This window comes from Microcaecilia unicolor, chromosome 7 (genome assembly GCF_901765095.1).
Source record: "Microcaecilia unicolor chromosome 7, aMicUni1.1, whole genome shotgun sequence".
In the NCBI taxonomy this organism is placed as follows: domain Eukaryota; kingdom Metazoa; phylum Chordata; class Amphibia; order Gymnophiona; family Siphonopidae; genus Microcaecilia; species Microcaecilia unicolor.
The window spans coordinates 122665222-122686454 of NC_044037.1; the positions used below are offsets into that span (position 1 = coordinate 122665222).

General features: G+C 47.4%; 1 protein-coding gene across 3 annotated transcripts in view; it reads left to right on the forward strand.

Annotated features, from left to right (window-relative positions):
- Nucleotides 1-21233, forward strand: part of SRRM2 (serine/arginine repetitive matrix 2) — a 438109-nt gene that overhangs the window by 299813 nt on the left and 117063 nt on the right. Inside the window, exons 11-12 of one of the 3 annotated variants that reach the window (XM_030209923.1) lie at nt 10621-13007; nt 13065-19847. In XM_030209923.1, the coding sequence (XP_030065783.1) occupies nt 10621-13007; nt 13065-19847 (9170 nt within the window). Of the gene's footprint in view, nt 1-10620; nt 19848-21233 lie in introns of all 3 variants that reach the window. The other 2 variants (XM_030209922.1, XM_030209921.1) reach the window with 2 other exon arrangements.

The window sequence follows — 21233 nt, forward strand, 5'->3', positions numbered from 1 at the left end:
TCCCATGATTCAGGAAAACGATTAGCTATACTCTCTGGACTTGAAGGATGCATATACACACATCCCGATACTTCCAGCTCACATGAAATATCTTCAGTTTCAGCTGGGAACACATCACTTTCAGTATCGCTGTTGCCTTTTGGCCTCACATTACCTCCCCAGGTGTTTACCAAATCTCTAGCGGTAGTTGCAGCATTGCTACGCAGACTGGGGGTGCATGTGTTCCCTTATCTCTACGATTGGCTGGTGAAGAGCACCTCGGAGGACGGTGTTCGGGAGTCCATGCGGAAAACTACTCAGGTGCTCAAGCTACTTGTGTTCATAATAAATGACCCCAAGTCCCATCTCTCCTCTGTCCAACAATTGTAATTCATAGGAGCCCTGCTCGATACGCAGGCTGTTCGAGCCTATCTCCCGGAGCTGCGTGCAGACAACCTTTTGTCCCTCACGTCCAAGGTTCGGACATCACAGCAAGTCACAACTCAGCAGATGTTGAAGTTGTTGGGCCACATGGCTTCACAGTGTATGTTACACCCATTGCACGTCTTCACATGAGATCTGCTCAATGGACTCTGGCTTCTCAGTGGTACCAAGCCACGAGGAGCCTGGAAGATGTCATTCGAGTTTCTTCCAAACTGATACGCTCTCTTCAGTGGTAGACAATTTGATCCAATCTGACTTTGGGACTTCCATTTCAAATTCCTCAGCCACAAAAAGTGCTGACGACTGATGCATCTCTCCTGGGGTGGGGAACTCATGTAGATGGGCTTCACAATCAGGGAGCCTGGTCCCCCCCCCCCCCAGGAAACAGATCTTCAGATGAACCTCCTGGAGCTCTGCGTGATTTGGAACGCTCTAAATTGTTTCAGAGATTGGCTTTTTTAACCAAATTATCTTAATTCAAACAATCAGGTTGCGATGTATTACACCAACAAGCGGGGGGGGGGGGGGGGGGGGGGGGGGGGACCGGATCTCGCCCTATGTGTCAGGAAACCGTCCAGATGTTGGGGGGGGGGCACCGGATCTCGCCCTATGTGTCAGGAAACCGTCCAGATGTGGCTCTGTGCACGCAGTCATGGCATGTTTCTACAAGCCACTTATCTGGCAGGCATAAACAACAGTCTGGCCGACCGGCTGAGCAGGATAATGCAACTTCACGAATGGTCTCTGAATATGGGCATAGCCTGCAAGATCTTCTGAGTATGGGGCACCCCTTCGGTGGATCTTTTCACCACTCAACTGAATCGCAAAGGCCCTCAGTTCTATTCCACACTTCAGGCCCATGACGGACTAGCATCAGATGCCTTTCTCCTACATTGGGGGAACAAACCTTCTGTATATGTATCCTCCCATACCTCTGGTGGGGAAGACTTTGTTGAAACTCAAGCAAGAACGGTGAACCATGATTCTGATTGTGCCGTACTGGCCACGTCAGATTCAGTTCCCTCTTCTTCTGGAATTATCCTCCAAAGAACAGTGGAGATTGGAGTGTTTCCCGACCCTCATCACACAAAACGAGGGGTCGCTTCGATATACCAACCTCTAGTCTTTGGCTCTCATGGCCTGGATGTTGAGAGCCTAGAATTCTCTTCCTTAAGTCTTTCGGAGGGTGTCTCCCTGGTCTTGCTTGCTTCCAGGAAAGATTCCACTAAGAAGCGTTACACTTTCAAATGGAGGAGGTTTGCCATCTGCTCAGTGTGCTGCTGCGGCTAGGAAAGCGAATAGAATGTTGGGTGTTATTAGGAAGGGTATGGAGTCCAGGTGTGCGGATGTTATAATGCCGTTGTATCGCTCCATGGTGCGACCGCACCTGGAGTATTGTGTTCAGTACTGGTCTCCGTATCTCAAAAAAGATATAGTAGAATTGGAAAAGGTACAGCGAAGGGCGACGAAAATGATAGTGGGGATGGGACGACTTTTCTACGAAGAGAGGCTGAGAAGGCTAGGGCTTTTCAGCTTGGAGAAGAGACGGCTGAGGGGAGATATGATAGAAGTGTATAAAATAATGAGTGGAATGGACCGGGTGGATGTGAAGCGACTGTTCACGCTATCCAAAAATACTAGGACTAGAGGGCATGAGTTGAAGCTACAGTGTGGTAAATTTAAAACGAATCGGAGAAAATTTTTCTTCACCCAACGTGTAATTAGACTCTGGAATTCGTTGCCGGAGAACGTGGTACGGGCGGTTAGCTTGACGGAGTTTAAAAAGGGGTTAGATAGATTCCTAAAGGACAAGTCCATAGACCGCTATTAAATGGACTTGGAAAAATTCCGCATTTTTAGGTATAACTTGTCTGGAATGTTTTTACGTTTGGGGAGCGTGCCAGGTGCCCTAGACCTGGATTGGCCACTGTCGGTGACAGGATGCTGGGCTAGATGGACCTTTGGTCTTTCCCTAATGGCACTACTTATGTACTTATGTACTTATGGTGTGACAGCAAGGCCGTTGATCCTCTCTCTTGTCCTACACAGACCTTGCTTGAATATCTTCTACACTTATTAGAGTCTGGTCTCAAGACCAACTGTGTAAGGGTTCACCTTAGTGCAATTAGTATTTATCATCAACTTGTAGAAGGTAAGCCTATCTCTGAATAGCCTTTAGTTGTTTGCTTTAGGAGAGGTTTGCTTTTGTCAAAGCCCCCAGTCAAACCTCCACCGGTGTCATGGGATCTCAACGTCATTCTCACCCAGCTGATGAAAGCTCCTTTTGAGCCACTGAATTCCTGCCATCTGAAGTACTTGACCTGGAAGGCCGTTTTCTTGGTGGCTGTTACTTCAGCTCGTAGGGTCAGTGAGCTTCAGGCCTTAGTATTGGATGCACCTTATACTAAGTTTCATCACAACAGAGTAGTCCTCCACATGCACCCTAAGTTCCTGCCGAAGGTGGTGTCTGAGTTCCATCTGAACCCTTCCATTGTCTTGCCAACATTGTTTCCCCGTCCTCATGCCCAACTTGGTGAAAGCAGCTTGCACACCTTGGGCTGCAAGAAAGTGTTGGCCTTTTACATGGAGCAGACTAAGCCCTTCAGACAGTCCTCCCAGTTATTTGTCTCTTTTGATCCCAAAAGGAGGGGAGTCGCCATCGGTAAACACATCATTTCCTATTGGCTAGCAGATTACATTTTCTTCGCTTATGCCCAAGCTAGGCTGACTCTAGAGGGCCACGTGACGGCTCATTATGTCAGAGCCATTGCTGTGTCAGTAGCCCACTTGAAGTCATCCTCCATTGAAGAGATTTTGCAAGGCTGCGATGTGGTCTTCAGTCCACATATTCACATCTCATTAGTGCCTTAAGCAGGATACCCGACACAACAGTTGATTTGGGCAGTCAGTGTTGTAGAATTTGTTTGGGGATTAGAATTCAACTCCACCCTCCTATGCCCATTTTGTTCTGTTCCAGGCTACACTTTCAGCTAGTTTGTATATAGTTTCAGGTTAATCTGTGTTATGTCCTCGCCATTGCGAGGCCCAGTTGACCAATGTTTGTTGTTTTGGGTGAGCCTGGATGCTAGGGATACCCCACTTCTGAGAATGATTCAGCCTGCTTTCCTCGGAGAAAGCAAAGATACTTACCTGTAGCAGGTGTTCTCTGAGGACAGCAGGCTGATCATTTTTACAATCCTGCCCACCACTCTTGGAGTTGTTTCTTTTCTTTATGCTTTTGGATTGAATTGAGGAACTGGAATGTACTCCGCGCGGTGCGGCACAGCATGTGCACCAGAAGGCTCTAGCAAAATGTTTTGCTATGCGATATGCCAGTTCCCTTGTTGACGCGGATCGTCGACACACTTTTGAGAATGATCAGCCTGCTATCCTTGGAGAATACCTGCTACAGGTAAGGATCGCTTTTGAGCATGTCCTGGTCCAGTGAGCTCTTTCAGTAGGGGGTGCAGCACAGCTCTTTTTAGTGTTGTTGGCTACTACCCTTCCACAAAAGAGGCTTAGTGGCCCCTTTTTTGAGGCCTGTGCTTGGTCGTTGTACAATCCTTGCTGGGCAGGGATCAAGAGGGCAGGTTGTGGGCCGTAGACCTTTCAGGATGTTTTCAAGAGCTTCCTCTGTGACCTGGTTGAATGAGTCCCAGATGGCTGTGCATGGTGGGGAAGAGGGAGTGTTCTCTTCATTAGCTGGTAGGAACTTAGATGAGACTGTGTGTAGGCCCTGACGGAGACCTTTAATTTGTTTGGCAAAGTAAGTGGCAAAATCATTGCTGGTTAGTTGTGACTGGGAAGGCTGGTTCTGTTGTGGGGTTTGCAGTAGGCTGTTTACTATTTTAAATAGCTGCTTGGTTGAATTTGCAGCTTGTTCTTTGTGTTGAGAAAAATGTTTTTTGGCTGCTGTTTGCCGTGCGTTTCTTACAGTCCAGCCTGTCTTCATCTAGGTGAGATTTTTTCCTTTTTCTTTCAAGTTGACGTCCTTGATGCCTAAGGATCCATAGTTCTGGGGAGAACTACGGAGAACCTTTGTTTGTGGAGCATAGAACCTTCTTTAGAGTGGCCGTTTTTTTCTAATGCCATTGCTAAGCGTGCTTTCCAGATATCAACCTGTTCTGACACTGGCATCATCATTTTATCCACATGTGGGTAGTGTAAAGCTTCTAGGAAGTTTTCAGCAGTCAGATTGCTTATGTCTCGGATTTCCTTCCAAACTTTGATTGGGCCCATTTGTTTATGTAGTTCTTAATAGAAAATCTGTTTAGGAAATGATCAGTCCATGATAAGGGTGTTATCTCTATGCCACCAGTCTTGGGTTCCAAGATGCAAACCTCTTTGCAGAACACCAAGTCTAGCATATGGCCCTTTTCATGGGTTGGAGATTTTATCATCTGAATGAATCCTAGAGCTGCCATTGCAGCAGTAGTGGTGTCTAGAGCTTCAATGTGTAGGTTAAAGCCTCCTATAATTAGTAATCTAGAGTAGCTCAGGGTTACCTCAGTCACCAGGTTCAGCAGCTCTTGCACAGATGATGTGGTGTTTCGAAGTGCTTTGTAGACCACAAGCAGCCACATCGGTTTCTTGTCTGCCAGCTGGATTAGCAAGCATTCTGGCTCAGACAGGTGGGAGATGGAGACTGCACAGTTTAATTGTCTCTCAGATCAGGACTGCTACCCCTACACTCTGCTTTCCTTGTCTTAGTTGGTGCAGGATAGTGAATCCTGTGGTGCATAGTTCAGCCAAGGGTACTTCTCCGCTTTCATCCAGCCAGCTCTCGGTTATTCCCAAGATGTCTAACTGTTGACAGAGCTCCCTCTGAAACCTTCCACTGTGTAATGAGATCTCACTCAATGTCATCCTTACCCAGCTGATGAAAGCTCCTTTTGAGCCACTAGACTCCTGTCATCTGAAGCACCTGATCTGTAAGGTCTTGTTTTTTGGTGGTAGTCACCTCAGCTTGCATAGTCGGTGAGTTTCAGGCCATAGTAGCTGATCCATTTTACAATAGATTCCATCATAACAGGGTAGTTCACCGCACGCAAACTAAGTTCCTTATTAAGGTGCTGTCTGAGTTCCATCTTAACCAGTCAATTGTCTTGCCAGAATTCTTCAAAAAACCTCATGTCTGCCCTGGTGAAAGGAAGATGAATGACCACCATTATTGTAAAATGCAGGTAAAAAGGTGCCCAACATGGCCGTGTTTTGCCCTGCTGGGCTGCTTCAGGGACGATACAATGCTACTAAACATAAACATCCTACTATATAAATGATGAGTGACTGACGTGCCGCGCATGGCACGTCACAGGTCTCTCCCCACATTGTTACCAACCGCCCGGGATCGCCGCCTCACCGACGTTGCGACCGCTTCCAAGTTCCCCCCTAAAGTCGCCGTCGGCCCCCCTCCACCCGGGCCAGGCCCTCTCCATTGAGCTCACAGTGCCTGACCTCCGAAAGCGCAGCAGGCAGCGCCATATCGCCTCCCTTCGCCCTTCCTTCCCTCCCTGTGTCCCGCCCTAAGTTACGTCACAAGAGGGCGGGACACAGGGAAGGAAGGAAAGGCGAAGGAAGGGAGGCGATCTGGAGCTGCCTGCTGCGCTTTCGGAGGTCAGGCGCTGTGAGTTTAATGGCCTGGCCCGGGTGGAGGGTGGCCGGCAGCAACTTCAGGGGGGAACTTGGAAGTGGTACTGACGTCGGCAGGGCGCGGTGGCGATCCCGGGCGGTTGGTAACAACATGGGGAGAGACCTGTGACGTGCCGTGGCGAACTCGGAGGGAGAGGTGAGGGACCCTGGAACTCGGAGGGAGGGGTGGGAGCCCTGGAACTCAGGGGGAGGGGGGAGGGGACATGGAACTGAGAGGGGAGGGGGGCCCTGGAACTCGGAGGGAAGGAGAGCCCGGGCCCTGGAGGGAGGGGCCACTGGAACTCAGAGGGAGGGGTGGGGGCCCCTGGAGCTCAGAGGGAGGGGTGAAGGGGGGAGGGGACCTGGAACTGAGAGGGGAGGGGGGCCAGGGTCATGGAACTCGGAGGGGAGGGGGGCCCTGGAACTCAGAGGGAGGGAGGCGCCCTGGAACTCAGAGGGAGGGAGAGGGGGGGCCCTGGAACTCGGAGGGAGGGAGGAGCAGCCTCAAACCTGGGAGAGAGAGGGGACCTGGAACTCGGAGGGAGGATCAGAGGCATGTCTGTCACACACGCACACACACAGGGAATGGATCCCAGGCACGTCGCTCACCACACATATAGTGAACTCATTGAAGTCCAACAATACCGCACCATACCCCATATAGGTTACAGGAAGATGTATGGGGGAGGGGAGGCAGGCTACTCAAAAACAAGCTCTGCTTTGCTGCTTCAAACAACTGGCTATAGGGAGCAAATGGCCCTCCACTGTCACAGGGACTCCTAGCAGCTCTCTCATTCTCTCTGTACCCCCAACATTTCCCTGCACCCTTTCAAGCACTACACAGTACATTTATCAAATTTTACATTATATGTCAGAAATAAAAAATCTTGCCCGTTTTAACGGGCTTTACGGTTTGTAGATATATAAATTAAAATATGCATAAAACTATATACATACACTTCAAATGGATGGATAAATAAATATTTATTTATGTACAATTATACTGCGAAGGGCTTTAAAAAATGGCTTCTATGCGGTTTACAATAAAAAAGAAGCTGCCTAGAGAAAAAAAAAATTTGTGGGTGGAGGAGTATTTTGTTAGACCTGCCTTAAACATCACGAAGGAGGCCTCTGAGCACAGGTGAGCAAGGATCGAATTCCAGAGCTGTGGGTCAAAATGTCAAGGCAAACTTTGGTGGTAACCAAAGTGTACTAGCCGTAGAGGAACAAAGAGGTCGAGAAGGGTATAAACAAGCGTGAGAGATAATCTGGCGATGACGAGAGACAAGATTTGAAAACAAGAATACAAAGTTTATATTGAATTCGAGCAGAGAGCAGCAACCAGTGTTCAGTTAGAAGCAAAGGTGTAACATGATCAAAATTAATCAAATCAACAAATACATAGGGGGCTCATTTTCAGAGCACTTAGACTTGCATAGTTCCATAGGTAACTATAGAACTTTGTAAGTCTAAGTGCTTTGAAAATATGCCACCTAGTGACAGAGATATACAAACAAGTAAGTAATATAAAATGTCTGGGAAGCATGTTGTAATATTACGTACCCTCAAGGAATAATCCTGTCACTTTCCTCAAGGTGGAAAACCTGAGGTGGGGTACTACCAACACCCAGGAAAACTGAAACAAATGAGTGTAAATGGTAGAGTTAGATTTAAAAAAAAGATACCATATACATAAGTACATAAGTAATGCCACACTGGGAAAAGACCAAGGGTCCATCGAGCCCAGCAATCCTGTCCATGACAGCGGCCAATCCAGTCCAAGGGCACCTGGCAAGCTTCCCAAACGTACAAACATTCTATACATGTTATTCCTGGAATTGTGGATTTTTCCCAAGTCCATTTAGTAATGGTTTATGGACTTGTCCTTTAGGAAACCGTCTAACCCCTTTTTAAACTCTGCCAAGCTAACCAACTTCACCACGTTCTCCGGCAACAAATTCCAGAGTTTAATTATGCGTTGGGTGAAGATAGATTTTTTCTGATTTGTTTTAAATTTACTACACTGTAGGTTCATCGCATGCCCCCTAGTCCTAGTATTTTTGGAAAGCATGAACAGACGCTTCACATCCACCTGTTACACTCCACTCATTATTTTATATACCTCTATCCATGGAGTGATACAACGGCATTATAACATCCTCACACCTGATTTCCATACCTTTCCTAATAATACCCAACATTCTATTCGCTTTCCTAGCCGCAGCAGCACACTGAGCAGAAGGTTTCAGTGTATTATCGACGACAACACCCAGATCCCTTTCTTGGTCCGTAACTCCTAACGTGGAACCTTGCATGACATAGCTATAATTCGGGTTCTTTTTTCCCCACATGCATTATCTTGCACTTGCTCACATTAAACATAATCTGCCATTTAGCCGCCCAGTCTCGTAAGGCCCTTCTGTAATTTTTCACAATCCTGTCGCGAGTTAACGACTTTGAATAACTTTGTGTCATCAGCAAATTTAATTACCTCGCTAGTTACTCCCATCTCTAAATCATTTATAAATATATTAAAAAGCAGCGGTCCTAGCACAGACCCTTGAGGAACCCCACTAACTACCTTTCTCCATTGTGAATACTGTCCATTTAACCCCACTCTCTGTTTCCTATCTTTCAACCAGTTTTTAATCCACAATAGTACATTTCCTCCTATCCCATGACCCTCCAATTTCCTCTGTAGCCTTTTCATGAGGTACCTTGTCAAACGCCGTTTGAAAATCCAGATACACAATATCAACCGGCTCCCCTTTGTCCACATGTTTGTTTACTCCTTCAAAGAATTGAAAATTGGTCAGGCAAGATTTCCCCACACAAAAGCCGTGCTGACTTGGTCTCAGTAATCCATGTCCTTGGATGTGCTCTGTAATTTTGTTTTTGATAATGGCCTCTGCCGTTTTCCCCGGCACCGACGTCAGACTCACCGGTCTATAATTTCCCAGATCTCCCTTGGAACCTCTTTTAAAAATCGGCGTTACATTGGCCACCCTCCAATCTTCCGGTACCACGCTCGATTTAAGGATAAATTGCATATCACTAACCGCTCCGCAAGCTCATTCTTCAGTTCTATCAGTACTCTAGGATGAATACCATCCTGTCCAGGAGATTTGCTACTCTTCAGTTTGCTGAACTGCCCCATTACGTCCTCCAGGTTTACCGTGAAGTCAGTAAGTTTCTCCGACTCGTCCGCTTGAAATACCATTTCCGACACCAGAATCCCACCCAAATCTTCCTCGGTGAAGACCGAAGCAAAGAATTCATTCAATCTCTCCGCTATGTCTTTATCTTCCTTGATCGCCTCTTTTACCCCTTGGTCATCCAGTGGCCCAACCAATTCTTTTGCCGGCTTCCTGCTTTTAATATACCGAAAAAAAAATTATGTTTTTTTGCTTCTAATGCTATCTTTTTTTCGTAATCCCTCTTGGCCTTCTTTATCTGCGCCTTGCATTTGCTTTGACACTCCTTATGAGATCTGCTTTAATAGGGTGACTTTCAAAACATATTTGAAATTTCTGCTAAAGGTTGTTTGTGTTCCATATTGGCCAGTCAGTAGTCACAACTTTTTTACCTAAACTGTATGCTCATGAAGGAGTATGAGCCTTGTGTACCCTAAAGTGCAGATGAATCCTGGAATTATTTTCTGGAGGACTTGCCTTCTTTAGAAATTCACACTGATGTTTGTCTCCTTTGACCCAAACAGACTGGGCTTAGCTTTTTGTTTAAATGTACTTTTTCCACTGGTTGGTAGACTCTGTAGAACAGTACTACTGGCCAGTGGATAAACACCTGTAAGTCTTGGCAAATGCTCACCAGTGAGAGTGATTGTTTTCTCAGCCACTCATCTCTGCTCAGTGCCAGTGAAGGAATCTGCAATGCAGCCATCTGATCATCAGTTCATATCTTCATATTCTGTTTTTGCTTGAATGCTATGTTCAAAAGAACAGCAACTTCTGTTAAACCATGTTATAAAGCTTGTTCAGCACCTAGTCAGCTCTCCCTATTACTTCTGTCAGATTTCCTCTTTGACACTAAGAATCTTCAGACTAAAAAGGAATTCCAGTTATTGTGGCCGATTTCATCCCGTTTGTCAATAGAGAAAGCATAGTTTACCTGTATTGGACGTTCTATGCGGACAGCAAGATAAATCGGCCACATATCTCCCTCTATCAGAAAGAGTAGGCTCTAGAACGTTAACTAGTACCTGGGGAACCACAGGAAGCCACACGCACAGGAACTTTTATTCTCAGAACACCCCCTTTTATTTTTTTTTTTGTTCTGTCTGAGCTCTGAGAGAACAGGAAACATGTCAATGCCATCGGATGTCACCCACGAATATGGCAGATTTTATCCTGCTCTCTACAGAGAACTCCCATTATAGATAAGCACGTGCTTAATTTTGGAAGTTTTTGTTCTTTTTGAATGTTTAAAAAAATCCAAAACGTTTTTCTTTAACCTTACAAAAATGCCTGTGTTTATAATCTGTTTATAACGAATCCCTCCTTTGTTTTCCAGAGAAGAATGATTTTTCATTTTGTCTACTGTTCATTGTAGAAACCTTCTAAACAGAGACAAGAAACAAGACAGAGGTCCACCTCTTTATCACCAGAGAGAGACAAGAAGACACTTGATGCCCAAGATGGAGAGACTGTATCAACTAAGGAGCAGTCTTCACATTCCGAATGTCGGACGCAGAGATCAAGGTCTTCCAGCAAAAATAGAGTATCTCCCTGTTATAACCAGCGGAACCGAAACCAAGATGGGTCAACAGAGAATGGCTCTCCTAATGAAAGACAGTCATCTCCAGTTACAGACAGGTCCTCGCCAGCTACTGGAAAAACCTCAGAAGATGTAGGAAGTTCTCAGATTGACAGGCTTCTTCCAGAACATAGAAAATTGTCTCCACAGAAAGACAAGTTAGCTCAGAAAACAATTTGGTCTGGGTCTTCACCAGAGCCAAAGTCCCCATCAGGAAGAAATTTACCCATGTCCACTGCATGGAGGTCATCTTCTATAGATGGCGTATCACTTGACAGAAGTGAATCACCTGAAGTCCGTCAGACAAATATTTCCCAAGAGAGGGACTCTTCATCAGACAGTGACACATCATCTGGAGAACATGACAAGCCTATGAACAAAACTAAGATGGGTGCCAAAGTTCCAGTTTCTAGTGTAAATGATAAATCTACAACCCATCAACAATCTGAAAATCCAGGGTTATCTCCTGAGCTTGAGACCAGTACAGTGCAGAAAGCTTCAAAGACATCAGCCAGACCTGGTAGCTCCCCAGTTCGCATTAGGTCTAAAACTCCTTCAAAGAAAACCAAATCAAAGTCTAGAACACCTGCAAAGGAAAGCAAGTATAGGGCTTCCCCAAGAAGATCAGGCACATCTCCAAAACAGGGTAGATCCAGAACCTCTCACAAACGAGGTAGGTCCAGAACACCTCAAAGACGAGAGAGGTCTCGGTCTAGGACCCCTACAGGGTGGGGCCGATCTAGGTCTCCTCAGAGGTGGGCTTGGGGTAAATCCAGGTCTTCTAAAAGATGGGGAAGGTCGCGGTCTCGAACTCCACCGAGGCGGGGAAGGTCGCGGTCTCGAACTCCACCGAGACGGGGAAGGTCGCGGTCTCGAACTCCACCGAGGCGGGGAAGGTCACGGTCTCGAACTCCACCGCGGCGTGCCAGGTCGCGGTCTCGAACTCCACCGCGGCGCGCCAGGTCTCGAACTCCACCGCGGCGCGCCAGGTCGCGGTCTCGAACTCCACCACGGCGCGCCAGGTCGCGGTCTCGAACTCCACCGCGGCGCGCCAGGTCGCGGTCTCGAACTCCACCGCGGCGTGCCAGGTCGCGGTCTCGAACTCCACCGCGGCGGGGCAGGTCGCGGTCTCGAACTCCACCATGGCGCGCCAGGTCACGGTCTCGAACTGCACCGAGGCGGGGCAGGACGCGATCTCGAACTCCACCACGGCGGGGCAGATCTCGAACTCCACCACGGCGTGGCAGGTCACGATCTCGAACTACCCCGAAACGGGGAAGGTCACGAACACCCCCTAGGCGGGGCAGGTCACAGTCTCGGACTCCACCAAGGCCTGGAAAATCCAAAATAGCCATTAGGTACAGCAGTTCTAGTTCCTCTCCAGGACAAAACATCATATCAAGAACACGTCTGAGAAGAAGCAGCTCCAGATCATCTCCAGAACAGTTATCAAAAAATTCCCCAAATCGGAACAGGCTTGGATTAGCTACAAAACAGCAGAAGGTAACTAGATTATCTCCAAGATACAGTAGCTCTAGTTCCTCTCCTGAGAACCGTGATAAATTAAAAATACCTCAGAGGAAAGGGTTACATGGGTCCTCCCCACAGCAGAAAAAAATATCAAAATCAAACCCCCTGCTAAACAATTCTGGATCAGCTACGGAACTGAAGAATAAGTCCTTAATCCTCCAGAAACCAATTCAGTCTGAATCCTCCTCACAGCCAGAGATTGCTAGAACATTTCCAAGTCAGAGTGAATCTGGTTTATCCCCTGCAGTAAAGGAGAAATTGCAGACATGTGCAAGGAGAAGCGGATCACATTCACCATCATCAGGGAAGGGCAAATCTGGGAATTCCCCCGTGCAGCACAAGTCCGAATCACCTCTACCATTAAAGGGTAAATCAGGGACACCCCCAATGCCAAGCAGGTCTGGATCGCCCCCGCCCATAACATGTGAATCAGGGACACTCCCACGGAGGAGCAGCTCTGGATCACCTCCTCCCATATCACACAAATCAAGGACTCCCCCAAGGCAAAGCAAGTCTAGATCACCTCCTCCCACAATGGGCAAGTTAAAGACGACCCCAAGGCAAAGCAGATCTGGGTCACCCCTTCCCATATCATGCAAATCAAGGACTCCCTCGGGGCAAAGCAAGTCTGGATCACCCCCAAGGCAAAGCAGGTCTAGATCTCCCACACAGGTAATGTGCAAATCAAGAACACCCACAAGGCAAAGTAGATCTAGATCATCTTCACCCATAACAAGGAAATCAAAGACACCTCCGAGGCAAAGCAGATCTAGATCACCCTCACCCATAACAAGGACATCAAAGACAACACCGAGGCATAGCAGGTCTAAATCACCCCCACCCATAACAAGGAAATCAAAGACACCTCCGAGGCAGAGCAGGTCTAGATCACCCCCACCCATAACAAGGAAATCAAAGACGCCTCCGAGGCAGAGCAGGTCTAGATCACCCCCACCCATAACAAGGAAATCAAAGATGACACCGAGGCAGAGCAGTTCTAGATCACCCCCACCCATAACAAGGAAGTCAAAGACACCTTCGAGGCAGAGCAGTTCTAGATCACCCCCACCTATAACAAGGAAATCAAAGACACCTCCGAGGCAGAGCAGGTCAAGATCACCCCCACCCATAACTAGGAAATCAAAGACACCCCCGAGGCGAAGCAGATCTAGATCACCCCCGCCCATTATAGGAAAATTGAAGACACCTCCGAGGCGAAGCAGGTCTAGATCACCCCCACCCATTACAGGAAAATTAAAGATACCCCTGAGGCAAAGCAGGTCTAGATCACCCCCACACATAACAGGGAGTTCAAGGACACCTACAAGACGAAGTATTTCTAGATCGCCTCCATGCTTAACAGGAAAATCAAAGACACCTCCAAGACGAAGCATTTCTAGATCTCCTCCCTGCATAACAGGGAAATTGAAGACACCACCTAGACGAAGCATTTCTAGATCACCCCCACGCATAACTGGGAAATCAAGGACACCCCAGAGACGAAGCATTTCTAGATCACCCCCACGCATAATTGGAAAATCAAAGACACCCCCGAGACGAAGCATTTCTAGATCGCCCCCACGCATAACAGGGAAATCAAAGACACCCCCGAGGCAAAGCAGGTCAGGGTCACCCTCTTCTATAATGGGCAAACTAAAGACATCCCCGAGGCGAAGCATGTCTGGTTCACCCCCACATGTGAAGGGTAAATCAATGTCACAAAGACGAAGTAGGTCTGGATCACCCCCGCTCATAACGGGCAAATCAAAGATATCCCCAGGGCGCAACAAATACGAGTCATCCCCATCTCTGAAGGGTAAATCAAGGACACCCCCACAGCTGAGCAGGTCTGAGTCATCCCCATCCCTGAAGAGCAGATTAAGAACACCCCCACGGCGGAGCCGGTCTAGGTCATCTCTCTCCACAAAGAGTAGGTCATGGACACCCCAACGGCGGAGCAGGTCTGGGTCATCTCCCTCCATGAAGAGCAGATCAAGGTCACCCTCACAGGAAAGCAGGTCTGGGTCATCTCCCTCCCTAAAGAGCAGGTCGAGAACACCCCAGTGGCGAAGCAGGAGTGGATCTTCTCCTTCCGTAAAGAGCAGGTCAAAGACACCCCCACAACTGAGCAGGTCTGGATCTTCTCCCTCCATGAAAAGTAGATGGAGGACACCCCCACGACGGAGCAGGTCTGGGTCCTCCCCCTCTCTGAAGAGTAGGTCAAGGACGCCCCCACGGCGAGGCAGGTCTGGGTCCTCCCCATCTCTGAAGAGCAGGTCGAGGACACCTCCGCGACGGAGCAGATCTGGGTCTTCCCCATCCTTGAAGAGCAGGTCGAGGACACCCCCACGGCGGAGCAGGTCTCGATCATCCCCTTTCCTGAAGAGCAAGTCGAGGACACCCCCGCAGCGGAGTAGGTCTGGGTCATCCCCTTCCCTGAAGAGCAAGACCAGGGCTCCTCTGCAGCGGAGCAAGTCCCCATGCCTGAACAACAAGACAAGGGCACCCTCACAGAGCAGGTCGGGGTCCTCGCCCTTCCTGAAGAGCAAGACAAGGACACCCCTGCAACGCAGCAGGTCTGGGTCATCACCCTCCATGAACAGCAAATCGAGAACACCCCCACGGCAGAGCAGGTTTGGGTTGTCCCCCTCTTTGAAAAGCAAGAAGAGGACACCCCCACGGCGGAGCAGATCTGGGTCCTCCCTCTCTGTGAAGAGCAAGTCGCGGACACCCCTGCGGCGGAGCAGGTCTGGGTCCTCCGCCTCCTTGAAGAGCATGTCAAGGTCACCTTCACGGCGGAGCAGGTCTGGGTCAACCCCCTCCCTGAAGAGCAAGTCAAGGACACCCCCACGGCGGAGTAGGTCTGGGTCATCACCCTTCCTAAAGAGTAAGTCGAGGACACCCCCACAGCAGAGCAGATCTGGGTCCTCCCCCTCTCTGAAGAGCAAGTCAAGAACACCCCCGCGATGGAGCAGGGCTGGATCTTCTCCATTCCTGAAGGACAAATTTGTAACAACCCCACAGGAAAGGTGGTCTGGTTCATCACCAGAACAGAAGATGTTTTCAAAGGCATCCCTACAGCATAATGCATCTGGACCAGCCCAAGTAGTGAAGTCAAAATCAAAAGTGTCTTCTCAGGGAAGTGTACCTGGCATACACTGTATACCAAAAGAGAAATTGAAATCGCCACCAACAAGAAGCTGGCTTGGGTCATCACCAGAAAGAGAAGGTATATCTAGAGTAACCCCATGGCAAAGCAGGCTTGATTCATCCCCAGTAGTAACAGAAACCAGAACGCCCCATTGGCAAAACCAGGCCGGGTCATCACAAGAAGTAGCAGAATCAAAAATGGCTTCACAGGAAAGCCAATCTGAGTCGTCACCAGAAGCAAAAAGGATACAAAGAACACCCCCAAGGAGGAGAAAGTTGGGGTTATCCCTAGCAGAAAAAGGGAGAGCAAAAACAGCCCCACGACAAAGCAGCTCTGACTCGTCACAAGATGATATAAGAACATCTTCATCTACCTCAAGGCAAAGCAGATCTGGTTCTTCATCAACCTCGGAAAAGTCAGAAACGTCAAGAAGTAGATCTAGATCTTTATCAGAGCCAGAGATGTCTGAAACCTCTTCACAATACAATGGGACCAGATTTTCACCTTCAGTAAAAGAAAAAACTGGGATGTCAGCTGGTCAAAGTAGTTGTGGATCATTGCCACAGCAGAAAAAATTAACTAGACTTGCAAGTAACTGGTCAGACTCGTCTTCAGACCAGGAAGATGCCAGTATTCCTGATGCAAGACCAAATAGTTTTGGGTCTCTGGCAGCAAAGAAACAGTCACATAGAACACCTCTGAGGCAAAACAGACATGAGTCACCCCTTTTGTATAAAGAAACTTCCAGAACACCACCATGGCAAAGCAGAACCGATGACTTCTTATCTCAAAAGGAGCCAACCAGAACATCACCAAGACAAAGCAAAGTTGACTCACCCTCATCACAGGAGCCAGCCAGACCACCTCCTAGACGAAGCAAGATTGACTCGCCATCACCACAGGAGCCAGGCAGACCACTTCCCAGGCGAAGCAAGGTTGGCTCCCCCTCGCCACAAAAAGAGCTAGCCAGAACACCTCCCAGGCGAAGCAGGCTTGGCTCCCCATCACTACAAAAGGAGCCAGCCAGAACACCTCCCCGTCGAAGCAAGATTGGCTCCCCATCATCACAAAAGGAGCCAGCCAGAACACCTCCCCGGCAAAGCAGGCTTGGCTCCCCATCACCACAAAATGAACCAGCCAGAACACCTCCCAGGCGAAGCAGGCTTGGCTCCCCATCGCCACAAAAGGAGCCAACCAGAACACCTCCCAGGCGAAGCAAGCTTGGCTCCCCATCACCACAAAAGGAGCCAGCCAGAACACCTCCCCGTCGAAGCAGGCTTAGCTCCCCTTCCCCACAAAAGGAGCCAGCAAAAATACCTAGTCAAAGCAGGCTTGGATCACCCTTGCCGCAGAAGGAAATAGTCAGGGCACCTTCCAAGCAAAACAAGGTTGACTCACCCTTGCCACAAGAGAGAGCCAGAACGCCCTCAGGCCAGTCAGTGTTGGGATCGTTGTCAGTACACCAAGAGATACCTAGAGCTCTTCTAAAGAGAAGTCGATCGAGTTCATCTTCAGAGCATGAAGATGAGTTGAAGATGCCTCAAGAAGAAAATAGGATTGGGTCACCATCAGCAGTGAAAGAGATAACAGGAACAACCTCTAAACGAAGCAGGTCTGGATCATCCCCACTACTAGAGAAAACAGCAGTTCCTATGATAGGAATTGGGTCTTGCTCAGTTATTAAAAGTGATGAGAAACTGAGAATATCCACAAGGCAGAATAAATCTGTTTTATCTCCATCACAACAAGATACATTATTGGTGTCTCAGAGAGAAATGAAGTCCAGATCTCCCCCAGAAGTGCAGGAGCAACCAGTGGTACCTCCAGGAGAAAGACGTTATAGATCTTCTGAACGGGAAGAGAAGCCGAGCACGTCGCCAAAACAAGGCCAATCAGAGTCTTTCACAAGACAAAAGAAGAAAAGCACCTCTTCAGAGTGCAGCAGTTCTGAATCTTCTACTGAGGAAAGTGGATCTGAATCATCTCCAGAGCAAAGTCATTCTGAATCCTCTCCAAAGCTTGAAAAAAGTACATTACTGAAGCAAAGCCAGCCTGTTTTGCCTCAAGTCAGAAACACCACTGGTTCCTCTCCAAGACTAAGGAAGTCCAGTGTATCACCATTGAGAAGCCAGTCTCAGTCACCACCAAGACCAGAGAAGACTGCTATAGCTACTACTAGATCACCTTCAAAGCAAGAACCTTCTAGAGTGCTTCAAGAGAGGAGCAGGTCTGGAACACCGCAACAGACATCAAAATCATCTCCCAAGCAAGACAAGCTGGGGTCATCCACATTGGTGGAAAAGGCAGTAGAATCAGCCTATAAGCCTGGCTGGTCTATATCTTTAAGACAAGGTAGATCGTCCTCTCCAAAGCAAGAAAAATCAAGATCTTCAAGTAGGGAGAGCTCTGACTCATCTCAGAGGCACAAGAAATCAAAGTCTCCAAGAAGAGGCAGATCTGGCTCCTCTCCAAGAAGAGAAAGGTCCAGGTCATTTTCAAGAAATGCTACAGCACAATATTCCCGAAGAGGAAGATCTGGCTCATCTCCAAGGAGAAGATGTTCTAGATCAACCTCAAGAGAGAGAAAAACTAGACTTGTCAAAAGGAGAAGACGGTCAGAATCTTCTCCAAGAGGTGGCAGGTCCAGATCTATATCAAGACAAGATACATACGTATATTCTCGAAGGAGAAGGTCTGGATCATCCCCAAGAAGAGGCAGGTCCAGGTCAACTTCTCAGCGAGAGAAATCAAGATTTTCTCCACGTAGAGGTAGATCAGGATCCTCGCCATGGCGCGTAAGGTCCAGATCAACTTCAAGATCAGATAAATACAGATATTCTCGAAGGAGGTGGTCCAGGTCCTCTTCAAGGGGTGGTAGATCAAGATCTACTTCAAGACAAGATAAATCACGGTACACTGCACACAGAAGACGTGCTGGTCTGTCATCTCGGCGAAATAAATCGAGGTCTCCTCCAAGATTAGATACATCCCGATCATCGTCCTATAAAAGTAAATCAAAGCTGTCTTCAGGATTAACTAAATCAAGAGAATCACCCGTAAGAGACCGATCCAGGTCTTTATCACAGCAGAAACGGGCATACAGCTCTCCAAAAAGGGATCGGTCAAGGACCCCTTTGAAACGAAAGCAATCCATGCGCTCTCCAAGAAGGGAGCGTTTTAGATCACCTTCAAGAGGAAGACGATCTGTGTCACCAGGTCTACCAGAAAAACATGTAAAGTCTACAGGAAATGATGAGAAGTTTGTAACCTCTCTGCGAAGCCGATCCAGAGTATCTCCGAGAGCAGAGAAATCATCAACCCTAAAAAATAAACCACCAAGAGAAAGTAGTATTATGGTTCCATCCAGGAGATCTCTGGCTAGAGACAGCCGATCCCCTTCAGAGCCAAGAGAAGCATCTCCAGTGCTCAAGGAGCCTTCATCAGAAAAACCTGTCTCTTCTCCACTAAATTTACTACCCAAGCCATTGTCTTCAGAGAAAAACAGTTCCCCACCTAAGCTGAGGGCATCTTCAGTTCAGGAACAGACTCTTCCAAATAATGAGAACCTTCCACCAGCTGATAAAAGTCCAGTTGCCCACATCAGAAATAGCAGTCCCCCATCATTGATGGATGAGAGAGCCCCAGTTCAGGCAGTGCTCTGTGAAAGTCCTAGCAAGGCTGTTTCAGGCATAACCAGTTCCCTGTTGGCCTACTCTTCTAGTAGCTCCCGGTCATGTTCTCCAGAAATTCCAACATCCTCTGTAGGTACCCCGCTTCAGTCTCTGGCAACCAGCCCCTCAATGATGCTAGAGAAAATGAAACCCCAACTTTCTTCTCCAAATATTGTTGATAGTCTCCTTCCAAGCAGTCCTCTCCCTGCATCTGAGCCTCCACTTGAAGTTAAGGAGGTACCTCAAGAAGCATCCAGATTGCCACAGATGAAGTTGGCTCATTCAACAACTACAGCGTACCCTGATGTAGGGCCTCAACTTTCTCCAAAGGAGACATACAAACCTGTTGCAGAGAGCAAGCAGAAATTATGTCACTTACCAATTCAACTACAGGACATGGCAACAGGTTTTGACATGCCAAGCAAAAATGAGGATGACATGAAGAAAATTTTCTCGAAGCCATCAGCTTCTCTGACTTCTCCAAATCTGATGATATCAAAAACTGTACAGCGAAAGAGGAGTTCTTCCACATCATCCACTTCGTCTTCATCTTCTTCGTCCTCTTCCACATCTTCCTCCTCCTCTTCAGACTCTAGTTCCAGTTCCTCAGATTCAAGTTGCAATTTGCCTGTGTTGGATATGCAAGAAACAGAGCCAGTTATTCACACATGGTAAGCTGAGGGGGTTTTACCTTATTTGTTATGCTTTTCTTAGTTCCTATAATAAAATTCTACAAACTACTTATAGTAGGTAGTTGTATACAGTGAGCTAAAGGGAGCAGGTGTTTTCCCTAAAATATGAACTCTTAGAATTAACTTATAGAACCAGATGGTAAGTAGAGCAAACATTTAATTCTCAGTATAAAGCTGTACACAGGATAAAATGCCTACATCCTTCAGGTACCAAAAGTTAGATGCCAAGATGCAGTACGCTGAGCATGAATTCTATACTGGCATCTGGGCACCCAGATTCCATTATAGAATACTAGATAGTTGGCATTTACATGCCAACATTTAAGCACGCACGCTTAGGCCTTGTGAATTGCAGGCATAAATACACGATCCTAAATGTCGCATTTGAGTGTGTAACTTAGTATTCTATGTTATGTGCAGAATTGTGGGACATATCTGTGCGCATACACACACACCCTTCCCTGTGAATGCTCCCTTGCATTTATGCACTAAGCTAGTTGTGCACTAAAGTTATAGAAATCAGTTAGGGGGTCTTTTACAAAGCAGTGCTAGTGTTTTTAGCTCGCGCTAAATGCTGAGACACCCATTATATTCCTGTGGGCATCTCAACATTTAGCTCCAGCTATAACCGCTAGTGCTGCTTTGTAAAAGACCCTCTTAGTCTCCAATTAGCACTTACGCCAACTGTAACAGTCACTTGTAAGTACTAGTATTCTGTAATTTAAGCACAAAAATAGGTGCCTAACTTTAGGTGATCTGTGTAGAATGAGGGTGTCTATAGCACTTAAGTTTTTTAGGGCAAAGCATCCATTTTGTTGTTATCACTCTTCATCTACTCTGGTTTCATCTTATCAGATAATTTGAGGTTAAGCTGCAAAGAGAGCTCTGTAGTTTTATCTTTTTGGAGAACTTAATGTTTAAAATTGTTTGTCTTCAATGAAATTATAACAAGAATAAGGGGAAAATAATCCCAAACAATCCATAGGGCATATTTCCCTATAGCAAGGAGTAGTCCATTACAAACCTTAGTCTAGCTCAACAGGGTTCTGCTTCATCCAGCAGGCTTGAGACCAATGGAGATGTCCTTTTTTTCAACTGACAAGCAGGACGAATCAACTGTATAAGTGGGTGACATCATTCAGTGGCACTGACAGGGAGTGTTTTCTTTTATGGTGATAGAAAAACATGAGTCTTGATCTGCACAGGATGTCTTGCCCTGTCAGGTGGCCATGGTTTTTTTTTCCCCCCTTCATCTCTTCAGAGACATAGCAATTTGAGCCTTCTCAATTTTTTATCTCCTTTTTGGAACCCTCTTACTACCTTAGAGCAGGTACTAAATTTCTCTCTCAAGTGCAGGCCCCAGGG